The 15,694-nt window shown below is 34.9% G+C and overlaps 4 protein-coding genes across 7 annotated transcripts; 2 read left to right on the top strand and 2 right to left on the bottom strand.

Moving 5' to 3' along the window:
• The first annotated feature begins 577 nt into the window (after window positions 1-577).
• On the top strand, window positions 578-3,584 carry LOC124922025 (formin-like protein 4). The gene is made up of 2 exons (XM_047462748.1): window positions 578-1,892; window positions 1,965-3,584. The coding sequence occupies exons 1-2, from the start codon at window positions 739-741 to the stop codon at window positions 3,328-3,330; spliced, it is 2,520 nt and encodes an 839-aa protein (XP_047318704.1). The 5' UTR covers window positions 578-738; the 3' UTR covers window positions 3,331-3,584.
• Window positions 3,585-4,456: 872 nt separating this feature from the next.
• Window positions 4,457-8,167, bottom strand: LOC124922024 (protein WVD2-like 7). Of its 4 annotated transcripts, none has more exons than XM_047462745.1 (10): window positions 8,005-8,167; window positions 7,464-7,546; window positions 6,508-7,296; window positions 6,058-6,438; window positions 5,929-5,975; window positions 5,739-5,819; window positions 5,550-5,619; window positions 5,371-5,445; window positions 5,169-5,315; window positions 4,457-4,753 (listed from the first exon to the last, which is right to left on the bottom strand). In XM_047462745.1, exons 2-10 carry the CDS (start codon window positions 7,482-7,484, stop codon window positions 4,706-4,708), a joined length of 1,659 nt encoding a protein of 552 aa, XP_047318701.1. In that variant the 5' UTR covers window positions 7,485-7,546; window positions 8,005-8,167; the 3' UTR covers window positions 4,457-4,705. The 4 variants fall into 4 exon arrangements, with proteins under 4 accessions (XP_047318701.1, XP_047318702.1, XP_047318700.1 ...); XM_047462746.1 differs by lacking the exon at window positions 8,005-8,167 and adding an exon at window positions 7,653-7,998; XM_047462744.1 differs by lacking the exon at window positions 8,005-8,167 and having other exon boundaries at window positions 7,464-7,998.
• A 959-nt stretch (window positions 8,168-9,126) lies between these two features.
• On the top strand, window positions 9,127-10,096 carry LOC124922023 (germin-like protein subfamily 1 member 1). The gene has a single exon (XM_047462742.1). The coding sequence runs from the start codon at window positions 9,190-9,192 to the stop codon at window positions 9,868-9,870; it is 681 nt and encodes a 226-aa protein (XP_047318698.1). The 5' UTR covers window positions 9,127-9,189; the 3' UTR covers window positions 9,871-10,096.
• A 603-nt stretch (window positions 10,097-10,699) lies between these two features.
• Window positions 10,700-12,911, bottom strand: LOC124924552 (pyruvate dehydrogenase E1 component subunit alpha, mitochondrial-like). Its single transcript, XM_047464573.1, has 7 exons — window positions 12,227-12,911; window positions 11,851-11,930; window positions 11,668-11,745; window positions 11,234-11,329; window positions 11,085-11,156; window positions 10,927-10,980; window positions 10,700-10,847 (listed from the first exon to the last, which is right to left on the bottom strand). The coding sequence occupies exons 1-7, from the start codon at window positions 12,909-12,911 to the stop codon at window positions 10,776-10,778; spliced, it is 1,137 nt and encodes a 378-aa protein (XP_047320529.1). The 3' UTR covers window positions 10,700-10,775.
• Window positions 12,912-15,694: the final 2,783 nt, after the last annotated feature.

The following is a 15,694-nucleotide window of genomic DNA, read 5'->3' as shown; positions in this document are numbered from 1 at the left end:
TTTGGTTCTATTCCCAAGTTACGCGTATTCTAATCAAATGTGCTCGTTTGCATGACAAAGATGTTTATATAATAATAATAATAATACATTTCAATATATATTTATTTAGTTCCCCTATGATTGAAGTGAGTTGACTCGGTATAAACTCTCAAGACCCAAATAAATATGCATGATTAAATTTTTGCTTTTTTTGGTGGTCTACTGCTCACCCCTAAATTAAAATACTATAATCTTGGTATAGTTATTGTTGAACAAAACATGCATTATTATTTATTTAAAACATAAATTCAATTATCTAATTACAAACCCATAAATTTTATATTCTTCAATTATGCCCAATTGCCCATTCAACACAATTTACAAACCCCTCCATAAATAAATAATACCATGAATTTGGTACGGCAGCAAAATTGGGTATTAAATATTTATATTTTAAAAAAGTCAAACCCATGAATTCCTAAAGAACCCTTGCCCAACTGTCCCAACAAATAAATGTAAGGGTAAATTAGTCATTTCATCATTAAAAAAACCCGGGAAATAGCTATGGTTCACTAGTAAAATAAGCCGATTAACAACTCTCCTTTGAAATTGTCAAGAAACCGCTTTGATCAGACCAGACCAAAAAAACCAAACCACCATGAATTCTCTCTCTGCAAAAGCTTCATCTTGTCTGAAAACCTGCAAATAATTCATCATCAATTCTCTCTCCAATTCTTTCTATCATCATCATCATCAACCATGGCTGCAAAAGTTCATCCTTGGCTACCACTCTTCTTTTTCCTCACCCTTCTTTCCCAATCTTCATCTTCACCTCAAAATATCCAAACTTTTTACCCATTCCCACTTACTCCTCCCCCACCATCGCCGCCGCCACCATCCCCTCCTCCTCCGCCGCCGCCGCCAACGCCAGTATTCATTCCATTACTACCTCCCCCACCACAACCGGCGAATAATCCTCCATCTTCATCAACGAAAGGAAAAGTTGCGAAAGCTGTGGTGGCAACAGCTGCAGGGACTGTTTTTGTATCGGCTCTGTTTTTCTTTTTGTTAGTAAGATATACAAATAAGAAGAAAGACAAGACTGTTAAACCTAATCCTTATTCTGATCCTTATCCGGATATTCGACGAGAGCCGAGGGAAGACTTTGCTAGATTCAATAGTAGAGTTAAAGGTGTAATTGTTGATGAAGATGGATTGGATGTTCTTTATTGGAAGAGATTAGAAGGGGGTGAACAAGTTAAGACTACTTTTAACAAACCATTTATGGTCAATAATTTTGTTAAAGATGAAGAAAAACGTCAAAGTAAGAAAAATGGTTATCTTCCCATTCATGAAAGACCTTTACTTCGTGGAATGTCGTCCTCTTCCCATTTGCCCGATGACCCAGATGAGGAAGTTGCATTGCCACCGCCGCCGCCGCCGCCACAGCCGCCAATTCGCTCTACGTCTGAGATTTCTTTGTCGGCGATGGTGGTGAAAGAGTCGTCTCCGCCGCCACCTCCGCCGCCGCCGCAAATCCTGTCAGCTCCACCGCCTCCGCCGCCGAAGCCTCCGTTAGCTATTCAAGAAAAATCCCAGTTCTCGGCTATACCCAAAGAGGCTCCTCAGCCAGCGCCTCTGCCTCCTTCTATACCCAAAACCTCGGTTCCTCCTCCGCCGCCGCCACGTTCAAAGCCTCCTGTTTCTAAGCCGCCGCCGCCACCTCTGCCTGGTTCTAAACCGCCGCCGCCACCTCCGAGAAGTGCGGCGGCGCAGGCTTCATCTTCTTCTTCAGGGACAGCGATTGATTCAAATGGGCAGGTGAAAATGAAACCCTTACACTGGGATAAGGTTAATCCAACAAATGAAGAACATTCAATGGTTTGGCATGGACTCCAAAAAGGATCATTCAAGTAAGATCATCAATTCATCAAATTAAATTCCTCTCATGTTTTCAGAATATAAAAATCATTTCTTTGATGCAGAGTCGATGATGATCTAATGGAAGCACTATTTGGGTATGTAGCAACAAATCGCAAATCGCCCAAACGCGGCGAATCTTCATCATCCATCGAAAAATCAAACCAATCCTCACAGATATTCATTCTCGATCCCAGAAAATCCCAAAACATCGCCATTGTCGTCCGATCATTAGGCATATCAAAACGAGAACTCGTCGATTCAATCATAGACGGACACGGCCTAAACGTCGAAACCCTAGAACGTCTTACAAGAATCGCACCTACCCACGAAGAAGAAACAGCAATTCTTCAATTTAACGGTGACCCAGAAAAACTAGCAGACGCAGAATCATTCCTATACCATCTTCTCAAATCAATCCCGACCGCTTTCCCCCGTCTGAACGCGATGCTCTTCCGGTCAAATTACGTGCCTGAAACTCTGTTCTTGAAGGAATCACTTCAAACGCTAGAGAAAGCTTGTAAAGAACTAAGAACTCGTGGGCTTTTCCTGAAACTTCTAGAAGCAATTCTCAAAGCAGGAAATCGGATGAACGCAGGAACAACAAGAGGAAACGCTCAAGCGTTCAATCTTTCAGCTCTTAGAAAACTTTCAGATGTTAAAAGCATTGATGGGAAAACAACCCTTCTTTATTTCGTCGTTGAAGAAGTAGTTCGTGCAGAAGGAAAACGTTGTCTTATCAATAAATCTCGAAGCATAAGCCGAACCAATAGCCAAAGCAGTCAGAATTCAAACATTTCAACAACATCGAATCAAGACAAAGAGAAAGAATACATAATGTTAGGCCTTCCTGTCGTTGGAGGCCTAAGCTCTGAATTCGGAACTGTAAAAAAATCAGCAACTATGGATTACGACACATTATCCAAAACATACCCGTCTCTAATCACCAGACTCAACGAAATTCAACAGATTCTCGATAAGATCAAGAAAAGTGGAGGAGATGAAGGGGTGGGATTCGCGAAAGAGATGAAGAGTTTCCTTGAATTAGCAGGGGAAGAATTAAGAGTTTTGAAGGAAGAAGAAGAGAAAGTAATGGAACTTGTGAAGAAAACAACTGATTATTACCAAACGGGTAATTCAAAGGAGAGTGAAGCGAATCCACTTCATTTATTTGTGATAATCAAAGATTTCTTGGGTATGGTTGATCAAACATGCATTGAAATCGCGAGGAATATGCAGAAGAGGAGAAGTGTTGGTTCGAACGATGGTGCTGGTGGTGGTTTGTCGACATCGAAGTCTCCTGTTGTGGATGTTGTGGATAGACGGTCGGTTAGATTTCCAAAATTGCCACCAAACTTTATGTCGGAAAAGTCTAATGGCAGCGACGATGGCTCAAGTGAATCAGACGATGACAACGACGAACATCCTTGATATTCTACCGGTAGATAAATGGGATTCGTTGTACATAATAATTGAATATAGATGAAGGTACAGAACAGGAACAAAGGAAATGTGATTCTTTCCATAAACAGAAAACAAAAAAAAACAATTTTCATTGTCACAAGATCATGTCGATTGATAGGAGATTTCATTAAACAGAGAAATGAATCGGTTTGTTTATTTTTGTTCAATTTGATTATATATTATTATGTGTATTTTATAACTAGGGTTATTGTAATTGATTCTTTTCTTTCTTTCTTCACACTACTTCCAATTTTTTTGTGTTAAATATTAATATATTGATTTATAACTCTTAAAATTTTATATTTTAATATATATCTTAGGAAATATACATAATTATTTAATTAAATTTAATAACAAAATAATGTTTTTCTTTTTTAATCAAGTTTTTAATTCAAAGAGTTTTTAATAGGAATTTAACTGTTAAGCTATGGTGGATTAACAAGATAATGTTTATCTCAATTTTAACAAGCCATTTGAAAATAAAAATATTTAATTTGTTAAACTAATAATAAATATATATTCAATAATTTTGATTAATTGACATAAATATCAAACTATACTATCGTCTAACCGACCCTGAAACAAAATAAATTGTCCATTTTTTTTCTTGGTTTGATGGGTAGTTTACAGAGAATGGGGCGGGATGATATTTGTGTAATTATGTTCTCTATTCTATTTCATTCCGCCCCAATTTTCCGATTCTGCCATAAACACTATAAACACAATTAAATATATAAAATCATTGATATAATTATTTATTTATTATTTATAAGAGTTGTTAATTTATTTTTTTATAATTATATTAATTTTTAATATAATATAGTATATATTATAAAATTTGTTTATATAATTTTCTTTTATAAAAATATTGTATAAACGGTTTCCCAAAACCGAACAGGACAAGAATGAGAGAGTAAAAAAATTCCAAAATAAAAATAGGACGAAAATACCCGAACCATCCCTAATCATAACTTATCTTAATGAATGTAATTTTAATTTTTTTAAATGATATGTATATTTAAAAAGATGAAAAAATCCTTTCAACATCTTACAACATGCTCATGTATTTTACAGAGTGAACATACAAAAAATAAATAAAAAATGAACAACATTCTTTCAATTTTTGCTACAGCATATGAAAACCACATTCAATGAGTGCATTTTGTTTCATCTTAATTTACACAATGAAAAATCTCACTCAATATCTCTCTTTCTGCAATTAATTTATAGACAACATGAGACAATCCTTACTAGCTAGCCAATACAAAATATTGATGATCTATTTCAAAACCAAATGCTTTTTTGTTACAAAGTGACTTGTTGATCAAAGAAATAATCTTTTTCATACTCTCGGTTCCGGTTGATAATGTTTCTCCAATTTTGCGCCTTCCTGCATTTTTGTATCACATACAAACAATTCAGAAGCAAATTCCTATTCATGATTTTCAATGTAAAAAACAAGACAGCTTTGTTTGAATAGACCTAAATCATTTTTTACCATAATACAAGTTAATTATGACTAAACATTAGAATGAGAATTGATCAAATCTCTGAATTGAATGGGTAAGAGATTAAAAAAACAGAAGAGGTTGATCAATTCTTCTTCTTTTAACAACAACTACTACTTTGTTACATAAAATAATCTTTCAAGATAGTGCTATAGCCAACAAACTAAGATTTTTTCTTCTTGACCTCATCATCATTATCCAACCGCTACAATTTTAAAATGTGACTTATTATTAGGAAAGATGAACAGTAAAGAAGGAAGTCAACAATAATCTACATGAGTAACTAACTCTGCTTACCATTTCCAACAGGCTATTCTTCTTCGATGTACTCTTCGCCTGATACAAATTTGGTCTATTATTTGCTTTGTTCAAGTTTAACTTCGGTTTTTGCTCACTCACCCCACCCCTCTTTCCTTCTCCCACCACCTGTTTGTTACGATTAATCTGTTTTCATTACACGACAAATATGTACCAAAATACAGAGCAAAAGTTACTTTACCTTTGGATTTGGGATGATATTTGTTTTTCCTTCCCGCTTAGTATTAGCTGTTTTGTACTCCAATTTCTTACCTGACTGATAAGAATAAAAAGTAAAATATTGATAATCTTAATAAAGTAGGCCGAATTAGAACCCAAAATAAACCTAAAAAAAGCTTTCCAATAAACCACCACCACCACCTTAAGTATTTCAGTTCTGTCTGGGGCAGGTTTTGCCTTCCTTTGGTCCACAGCCGGTGCTTTTACAAACCTGTTTCATGTAAAAACCACGAATTTCATTGATCACACCCAAGATGGACGGTTCTCATCTAGATATATATATTAGAAAGACGAGCAGTTAGTTAATTTGGTAAATTTCGATATTCATACATAGGTGACGACTTGGTCTCTTTGCTTCCAGGTTGACTCCTTAGTGTTTTGTCAGTCTTTACCGGTTGTGTCTTCCTTGTACTGTGAAATGTTTCATAGTATCAATATATCCAGAGCCCAAATTAGAAAAAAGGAGAACAGAAACTAATGAACTCAATTCAAGCAAAGCATCCATCTTTACTCGTATTACCTGTCATTCTCCTTTCTCAAAGTAACAGAAGAAGAAGACGCCGAGACCTATCAAAAATTTGGATTGATGCTTTAAAACGGTCAACAAAAGAAATAATACTTTGTATGTGAACATGTCTGGAAAATAAACCTGCTTTCTTTGGGTAGATTTCTCATCCGCAGGAGACCTTAATTGATTGACACTATTTTGGAATGTTCGGAATGCTCGTTTAACGATGTCCTTATCCCCCATTTTCTCCATAATGAGAGACTTTCTGGTTGAGGATGAAGACGGGTGGTTAGAATTTGAATGCCCTAAATTCATAGACATGTGCAAGGATGATGGAGGAATTCTTTTGTTATCGGTAGCTGGAGTTTTACTTTTCCGCAATGATAACGAAGATTGATAAGGAGATGAAGAAGAAGCCACCATAGATGTTGACAATTGCTTTGGTATCTTTTGGGTAAAAACTTGTGGAGATCTGATTAATGGTGAAGTTGGTTTCTTCTTGATTTCTGCAGAATTCCTCACCTAACGATCAAAAGATTACAGATTTAGTGAAAGAAATTAAATAAAAGATGAAAATTTTAAAAACTCCACCTTTTGAGATTTCTTAGATGCATCCAGTTTGGAATCATCCTTTATGTTTACAGCAGTTTTCTGTTTCTTCTTCTCCATTTCCGTTTCCTGGGTCTTTTTCTCCATTTCTGTTTTCTGAGTCTTCTCCATTTCCGTTTCCTGAGTTTTTTTCTCTTTTTCTGTTTTCTGAGTCTTCTCCATTTCCGTTTCCTGGGTCTTCTTCTCCTTTTCTGTTTTCTGAGTTTTCTCCATTTCCATTTTCTGATCTGCCTTGATTTTGGATTCATTGAGATGGTTCTCTTCTTTGCTTTCCTCCATAGTTCCATTTAGGGAAGAGGGTTCTTGAAGCGAAAAATTGGACACTTCCAAGTGGTCCAAAGATTCACTTTGATGAATATTTTCTTGACTTGAAGCTGACGAAGAAATCTGATATGTTTCAACTTCAACATCTTTCCCAATGGAGTGATCAAAATCACTGCAACTCGCCAAATCACTCGCTAAATCAGCAGTAGATAATGGCTCGACGATTGCTTCATTCGAGCTTTTCAAATCCAGTTCAACTTCCTGAGAATCAGATTCTGTTAACTTCTCTAGCTCCATTTGTTCGGAGGCCTTGCGTGCAGCAATCATCTTGTAATGGGCTTCAAAATAAGCTTTCTTCTGAGCTACAGATCCAGGTGTGGAGCATTTCTCAACTTCTTCCAAATACTTGTTTGGTGAGAAAGATGACCATTTCTCCCATGAAAGAGAATCACTCTGAAACCTGCCGAATGATACCGAGACGTCAAGGGTAGGACCTGAATGTTTGATCTGTGTTCATTGTAAAACCCAAAAGGAAAAAGTCGAAAATCAGAATGACAACCAAAAAGGAAGGAACGAAAATAGTTAACCAATAATGAAGAAAAGTAAAAAGAAGAAGTATAGAAACGAGATTAAACAAATCTATGAGAGACTTTGAAGTATTAATAAATACATACCTCCATAGTTGATTCTGCCATAAATGCACGATCTTGATTTGTCACGGAGCTCTAATCCTGCACCAGTAATGGGTAGCGGTTCTCTGAGAAACCAAGAAATAAGGGCAATGAAGATCAGGATGAAGACAATAAAACCCTAAAAAGTTGTTTGCTTTCTTTTCATTATCCTTTTAGTTATATCCAAAGAACCTGCTTTTACTGTCATTAAAGGAAAACCCATCGTCCAGTTTCTAAAGCTTTCCGGAAACACCCAATCATCAGCATAAAGCATTAGCATCAAGTAAAAATCTTCTGGGTTTGATCCCAAAAAGGAGACTCTCTTTTTTCACTAATCATAATAAGCACTGATTCTTCTTTCTTTCCCAAGAAAGAGAGAGGGAGAAAGAGTTCAACGCTGTGGTTACTTTGTCAAAGCAATTTAAATAAGATTAATGGGAGAAAGAATGAGACAGATTGACTAAAAAGTAAAAACAATTTGAAGTAGATCGAGATATGTTCACTAAAACAGGTTTGAAATTGCGTGTTTGATCATCAAATTTACCTGAAATTTTGTGATCATCTTTAAGGGTGAGGACCGAACATGGATATTGATCTATTGACAACCATGAGAGAAGATGGGAGGGAAGGCCCACTGAGAGAGAAAGTAGAGATGAACAGTGTAATAGGAAGAAGAAGGGATCATCGCACGTGATAGAACCATGAATGAAAAACAATAATGGAGGTCAGTCAAATGAGGACGTGTACGGATCAATGCAAAAAGACTCTTTATTTTCTTACACTTTGTTTTGCCTTTTATGTGAAATTTTCAAATAAAACATAATAATATTTACATGTTCAAGTGAGATCTAGAACTCAATTTCCAATTATTTGAAACCATAACATTTTATGTTTTTCTTCCATATAGTATAATTCAACAACTTAATAAGCACACACATGAAGAATTTCCAAGAAGACAAACCCCACAAATTCTGTAGCCCATAATGCAAATATAAAGATAATAATTGTAGGCACAAATTTAAATGATTAAAATAGGGTTATTTGTTGTTGTTGTTGTTAAATTCAAATTAAATTAAAAAGACTTAAGAAAGAAAACAAAAGATTGAGTCTAATTGAAACCATCATTTTCTATCTTTTCTTATCAGATAAGCTTAGATATGGAGTTAGGAAGATGAATGGATGGTTGAGGTGAATAGAGAATAAAGTTCACATATCAAAATTGGGACAAGTGTCCGTTAAGTAGGGTCTATATAGAAATCAATCCAAGCAAGGCTCTTAGGTAAGAACTAACAAACACTCATATGACTTTTGTGTTTTTTCCTTTTCTGTTATCAGCCATGGACCATGGTCCATGACCAGCAAGAAAATGTGAAACCTAAAAATTGATAACTCAGTTAACCTAAAAATCAACAAACTTGAACCAAGAAACAGAAAAGAAAAAAAAGTGAAAACCCATATGAATGATGAGCTCATTGGATTTATATTTCCTTGGAATACACTTCTGTTTTACTAATTGGGGTCTTAACTTGCCTTGTGTCTTAAATCTTCAATGCTCTTAAGCTACTCAATTCCATCTCTCCTCAGAATACTTTTATGATATTAATTTAATGGTAACATCATGACAGTGAGAGCAGATGCAGTGGGCACATATAACATCTCCTAAATTGTGTTCTGAATTTCATATTCCTAGGACAAATTTGGCCTACTCTTATTGAGAACAAGCCAAAGAATGCCAACCAAAAGATTCTTTCATCAGTCATTTTCCACCAATGTCATAATAATCTTTCTATTGGGCTTGGGTCTTGTCAAACCCGACCCAGATCCACTTCAAGATTACTGCATCGCCAACACAAAAACCCGACAACCCTATTCATTTAACGGGTTACCTTGTATAGACCCCGAGCTCGTATTAGCATCCCATTTCTCAACACCTGCGTTGTCCAAACCCGGGAATACACGGGCCAACCCGTTTGGATTCAATGTCACCCTAACAAATATCCAGAACCTTCCGGGGATCAACACACAAGGCCTATCCATGGCCCGCGTGGACATTGAAGCCAATGGGCTAGTGCCACCTCACTCTCATCCAAGGGCCTCAGAAGTGACCATTTGTCTTAAGGGTCAGATTATAGTGGGATTTGTCACTACCAGTAATCATATGTATACACAACAACTAAGAAGTGGTGAGTCCTTTGTTTTCCCAAAGGGGTTGATTCATTTCTTGTACAATATGGACCAGATGAAGCCAGCTTTGGCGATCTCAGGCTTAAGCAGCCAAAATCCCGGTGCACAGATTGTGTCTTTGGCTACATTTGCTTCAACACCAGGCATGCCGGATGAAGTTCTTCAGAGAGCATTTCAGATTACACGGCCTGAAGTTGCCAAAATAAGGAAGAATCTTGGAGGTTGAATAAACTAAAAGTTTGAGAATAATGCATGAAAAGAAAACAAATAAGTACTAAATAAATGTCCCATTTATGTAAATGTTGGTGTACATGACCATGACATTTGAGATTTAAGGAAACAAGTTGTTACAATAAGAGAATGAAAAGGATTCACTCATGTTACATGTATGTAACTGTTTTATTGCTATAAAGAGTTTGCATCAAGGAAGTGTAGTTCTAAGTTCTTTTCTATCAGCTCCAAATGACTGCAAAATAGGCACAAACATGATCAAAAGACATAAACGCCTTGTTTGGCCTTGTTTGATGAAGGGTTATCCCATAGTCAATCTATTAATCAATTACATCATTCACTAAAATCCTAAAGTATTTTTTTTTGTAACATTTTAAACTATTCAATACAAAATATAGTCATTTAACCCAAATAATCGACTTTTCATTAAACAAGTTTTTTTATTTTCTAAAAAAGAAAAATCAGTTTTTTTCTGATCCCCTGACTTGCACCGGTGTTTTGAAGACAGATCGATTGAGTGTCTTTAAATTAATCATATATGATGGTGATTCTTTTATGTCTTTAAACTATCGATAATTTATGAAAAATTCAGTCATATTTTGTGCCCTTTCAAAGACAAAAATCAGTTGATTTAAAGAAAAAAAACCTACATCAAAACAAGCTATCTCATCGCACAATGAAAGACAAAACTTCAAAACTTTTGACTACAAAATTTACTATTTTACGGTTTTCCATGTGATTTACATCACATATACTAGATTGAGACTGCAAACTAAAAAGTGTTCACCTAATAACATCTATTTGTGCTTGTTAATTATGTGTCTTTATTTGGAAAGCTCAAAGAAGAAGAAAATATGTTAAGAGAATTTCAAATAATAAAAATGAATTAGATATATAAAACTATACCTCAGCATCCAGGCCTTTGACATACACATTGGTGAAAAGTTCAGAAGGATCTAACATTGGGCTTTCCTGTAAAAGTAGTGAAAAGGATTAAAAATGCTACAGGTGATGTACTAGAAGAGTATAAAAAAATGTACACCATTCTTACCTTGGCTTTTGAAATGGCTTCATCTACCTCTTTCCTTACACCCTTTTCAATATCCTGCAAAAGGGGGAAAACAAACATATGATGAAGTGATATAGTATTTTGTTATAGTGTCTGATTAAGTATTTTGTTAGAAGAATAAATTCTAACACTTCCAATACCTTAAGCTCATTCTCAGATGCCAGCTTAAGAGATAATATCAGCTTTCTTACTCTTTCAATTGGATCACGATCCTGCATATATCACCCAGAGGACCAATATAAAACAGCTTATTCATGTTAAAAAAAAATCCTAAGGGAAAGAACTGGACCTGTCTGATACCACTAATCTCATCGCGTGTTCGATATGTGCTACCAGGATCAGACATTGAATGGCCATGATATCTGTAAGTGTCCATTTCAAGTATCTGAATGCCAACATTTTCCACAGACAAAATAAACAGTCAAGCCTCTCATTATGGTAAAAAGAATATGGGACATGGCTGAAGCAATCAATACAAGTAAATGTAATCTCAATGTTTTCACTAAAACACATTTTTGTATAATTTATCGGAAAAAGTCTGAAGATATTTAGTGTTTAACATCATGTATATATGATAAGTAATAATTCTGCAATAAATCCAACATTCTTCCAACAACTTGATCTTTGAATATAAGAATTTTCAATACCACGGTATGAAAAGAACTAATCGATTGCTCGAATTGAAAATACAAACAGAATTCTATGCATGAAGAATTTACTCACAATGGGTCCATTCTTTAAAGCATGCTCCTTTGCGAATTTGCAAGCTTGTTTAACAGCTAGGACATCCATGCCATCTACCTGTTCAATGTGGACTATAAAAACCAAAAACTCTATAGTATACACTATATTTGACTAATACTCTACTCTCAAAATGAAATCAAGAAGCTCCTATTTAAGTATCACCTTTAAGCCAGGAACATAATCTCCTCTCTTATAATAAGCTGGATTTTTGGATGCTCTCCACTCAGCTGTCCCCATTCCATCTGCAACACAATTGCAAGATCAACCAACTGAGCATAGATTTTGTCTATTTAAACCCTAGACAAGAATTAGAACTCCCAATTACGAATAGGATCAATTCAGGCCATGAAATAGAGTGTAAAAAGCAAGTCAGTCATCCCACCAAAAATTACGGTAACCCAGTAGTAAGAGTTGACTTAAGAGACTAAAAGTCAAGGGTTCGATTCCATCTAAATGAGCGAGTTTAAGCAGGGGACATGGCTGCTAATTCTCCTTAAAAAAAACCAGTTCCAATTAACAACATTAAACATTCACTTACAGTGATTGTTTTCACAAACCAAGATGACAGGAAGATTCCAAAGAGCAGCCATATTTAGGGCTTCAAACAACTGACCCTGATTCGCCGCACCATCACCATATAAATTAAAAGTAACAGTCTCTTCCTTAAGATACTTCTGAGCAAAAGCCAAACCACATCCCAAAGGTACCTGAGCACCAACAATCCCATGTCCACCAAAGAATCCACTATCCTTCTTATACATATGCATCGATCCACCCTTCCCCTTCGAACAACCTCCTTCTCTTCCCATCAGTTCAGCGTACGCCTCCAGAAGGGTTCCACCACGGGAGATGAAGATGCAGTGATCACGATAAGCAGTAATAACAGCGTCTTTTTTAGTAATCGCCGCCTCCATGCCGACGGTTATCGCTTCCTGACCGTCGTAGAGGTGACAGAATCCACGAATCATCTTCGCTTTGTAAAGAGAATCAGCAGCTATCTCCATACGACGCATCATTGACATGATACGGAAGAAATGCATAAGTTCGTTTGGCGTGGTTTCTACTGTACGTGGAGGAGGCTCGCATTTGTGACTTGTGAAAGATAAACTAGTTTCGACGGTGATTGTACTTGAATCGTCGGTCGTCGTCGTCGACGATGAAAATGGCCGGAGAAAGGATGTTAGAAGCTTGAGGTTATTCGCCGGCCGGAAAAGTAGAGCCATGTTTATCGATTCCTTCTTTCTACTACGAATGAGTGAGAACTGAGAAGAGTACGTCGGTGTTCGGTGTGAAAGAAGTTAAAGAACACCGCCAGCTTTTTTTTGTTTTGAAGTAAAATTATTATTTGAAAAAAGTAATATAATTTTTTTATATATTTTTCCGAAAAAAAGGATGAATCATAGTATCATAAACAACATCAAGATGACACGTGGTGGAACAAAGATAATTGCTTTACCCATCATATAATTTAATTTTCTCATTTTCTCTCCTTAAAAAAAAATCTGGGAAGTTTGTTATGTTACTTTATGAACATTTAGGGTATTGTTTACTGTGGTCCAATTTAAATTCATAGAATTGGTAATACATTTAAGAATTCGAATAAATTGAAAATAAAATTAGAAATTAGATGTTTAATTTATTATTTATAATACAATTAACATTTTAACGGATAAGAATAGTTAAAATTAAAATGTTTATATATTTTTTTTTTATAAATTTAATAAGTTAAAATTTTGAACTATTTTTTTTTTAATTTGGAAAATTAAATGTCGAACCAATATTTTTATTTTTAATTTAGGAGTTAACCTGGAACCGACATATTTTATGAATTTAGTAAATTAATATGTCGAAACTCGAACCGGTATTTTTTTCTTGAGAATCGACCTCTAAAAAAAGTGGTTAATACTTGAGATATCCTAATAGGTTGTGTCAAACATGGATCTTAATAATATATATTTAAATTATTTTTATTATATAATTAAATTACAATTCAATAATTTTTCTAAACTAAGAATTGAATTATAATTCAGTGTGTGGAATTGAAATTAAAATTTCAATGTCAAATTCAATTTCACTCATTCAAACGGACCCTTAATTCTTTTTCGATATCTACTCATTTCCGAAAATGAATAGGAGGAGACAAACTAATCGTATTTTGATTTTTTTTTCCAATAAGATTAACAGATATCCTTACATAATTTATACGAGTTTCTTACTATTTCGGTCATATATATAGATAATAATATTTTTCAACAATATTTGTAAGCACTAAAAATCTACCTATCCAATTTATAAAAATTAAAATAATTATTTTAATTTATTTATAAATAAATCAAAATAATTAACCAAAATCTAATTAAATAATTAATTAGATTAATTATTGTGATGATTAATACCTAATTACTTAAGAAAAATGGCCAAATCAAATAAATAAAATTATTTGGAAATTTTGAACTCATTTTATCTTAAAATAATTTTAGAAAAATTAGGAGATTAAAATAAATAATTTAGGATGAAATGTAATATCCATTTCATCCCAAAAAATTATTTATTTAATCCTAAAATATAAAAAAATAAATAAATAAAATAATTTGGCAAAATATTTTTCATATTTATTTAAATATTTTGTGTATTTAAAAAGATCAAAATTAAAGCAAAAAATTTGAAAAAAAAATCAATTTCAAACAAACTCTTAATGTTTGAATTTAAAAATAAATCAGTAATCGGGTGTAGTCGAAACTCGGAGAGAAACCTATAACCAAAACCACATCCTCTGGATAAGCATTGTATTGTCATCCAACGCCCTAGACACGCCCGTGTAGCCTAATGTAACTAAAAAATGTGCGTCCGCACTTCACTAGATTGGCTAACGCTCGTTATTTGAAACACTAACGGAGTCCCCGATCGCCAATGGAACGCGACAGAGCGTTGACGGAATGCATCGCGTTCGTCAACAATGCCCAAAACGACATCGTTTTGTCCGCAACCGTCTTCTTCATCGCGATCACTGGAGAGATAAGGATGAAGTCCCATATTTGATTTCTCAAAGATGGAATTCAGTCGATAGTCAACTAAATTGGCTTATTTGAAAGGTGAAATGATCACCATACCACGGTGATCATTTCTCCTACACATCTAAGCACAATCAATGCCTATTCTGACAAGTTGATCCAAGAACAACCAAAACGTCATTAATGATTTTTAGATGATTTGATCCACTTGAAGCCTCAACTGACTCAAAAAGGCTATAAATAGCATCCTTCAACACTTCCGAAACCACGAGATAACATCTAAAGCCTAAAATCGGAAGAAATAAAAAAATCGTCCATTAAAGCTCAAAGCTTCGAATTTTTCGAAATTTCTTTGTAAGGCTATAAAGCTTGGATCCAGGCATCTCAAAATTTTTCTTAAGGTCTGAGGAGTGTTCTCCCATCTTTGATATGATTCCAATCATCTTTTAATTCATACTTCCAATTTGAAATTGGAATTTTTATATTTCAATTTTCATAAGTTTGGATAATGTCTGGTTGTTGGATTTTAGGATTGGAAATCGATCCTATGATCATTTCTAAATTTTCTGTTTAGGTTAAAATCAATCAATCAACCTTACAAAATCTTGAAATCATCTCAAGTGGCAAAATTCATCTGAAATAGCATCATCGCTAGATATGGAGTTCCTCACGCCCTAATTTCAGACAATGATTGACACTTCCAAGGAAAAGTGTTGCAATTGCTCGACGAGTTCAAGATCGAGCATCACAAATCATTGCCCTATAGACCCCAAACCAATGGTGCGGTCGAAGCAACAAACAAAAACTTGATTAGGATCTTCAAGAAGATGACCAGCACGTACAAGGACTAACACGAGAAGTTGTCAAACGCCGTATGCAAATATCGTACAACCGCTCGAACCTCGACGAACGAAACTCCCTACTCTTTGGTTTACGGCATGAATGTCGTATAACCTATCGAAATCGAGATTCCAACCGAGGTATAAAATAATGTT

The sequence above is a fragment of the Impatiens glandulifera genome, chromosome 1 (assembly GCF_907164915.1).
Source record: "Impatiens glandulifera chromosome 1, dImpGla2.1, whole genome shotgun sequence".
In the NCBI taxonomy this organism is placed as follows: domain Eukaryota; kingdom Viridiplantae; phylum Streptophyta; class Magnoliopsida; order Ericales; family Balsaminaceae; genus Impatiens; species Impatiens glandulifera.
The sequence above is the reverse complement of the archived record's forward strand: the minus strand, read 5'-3'. Positions and strand labels throughout refer to the sequence as shown.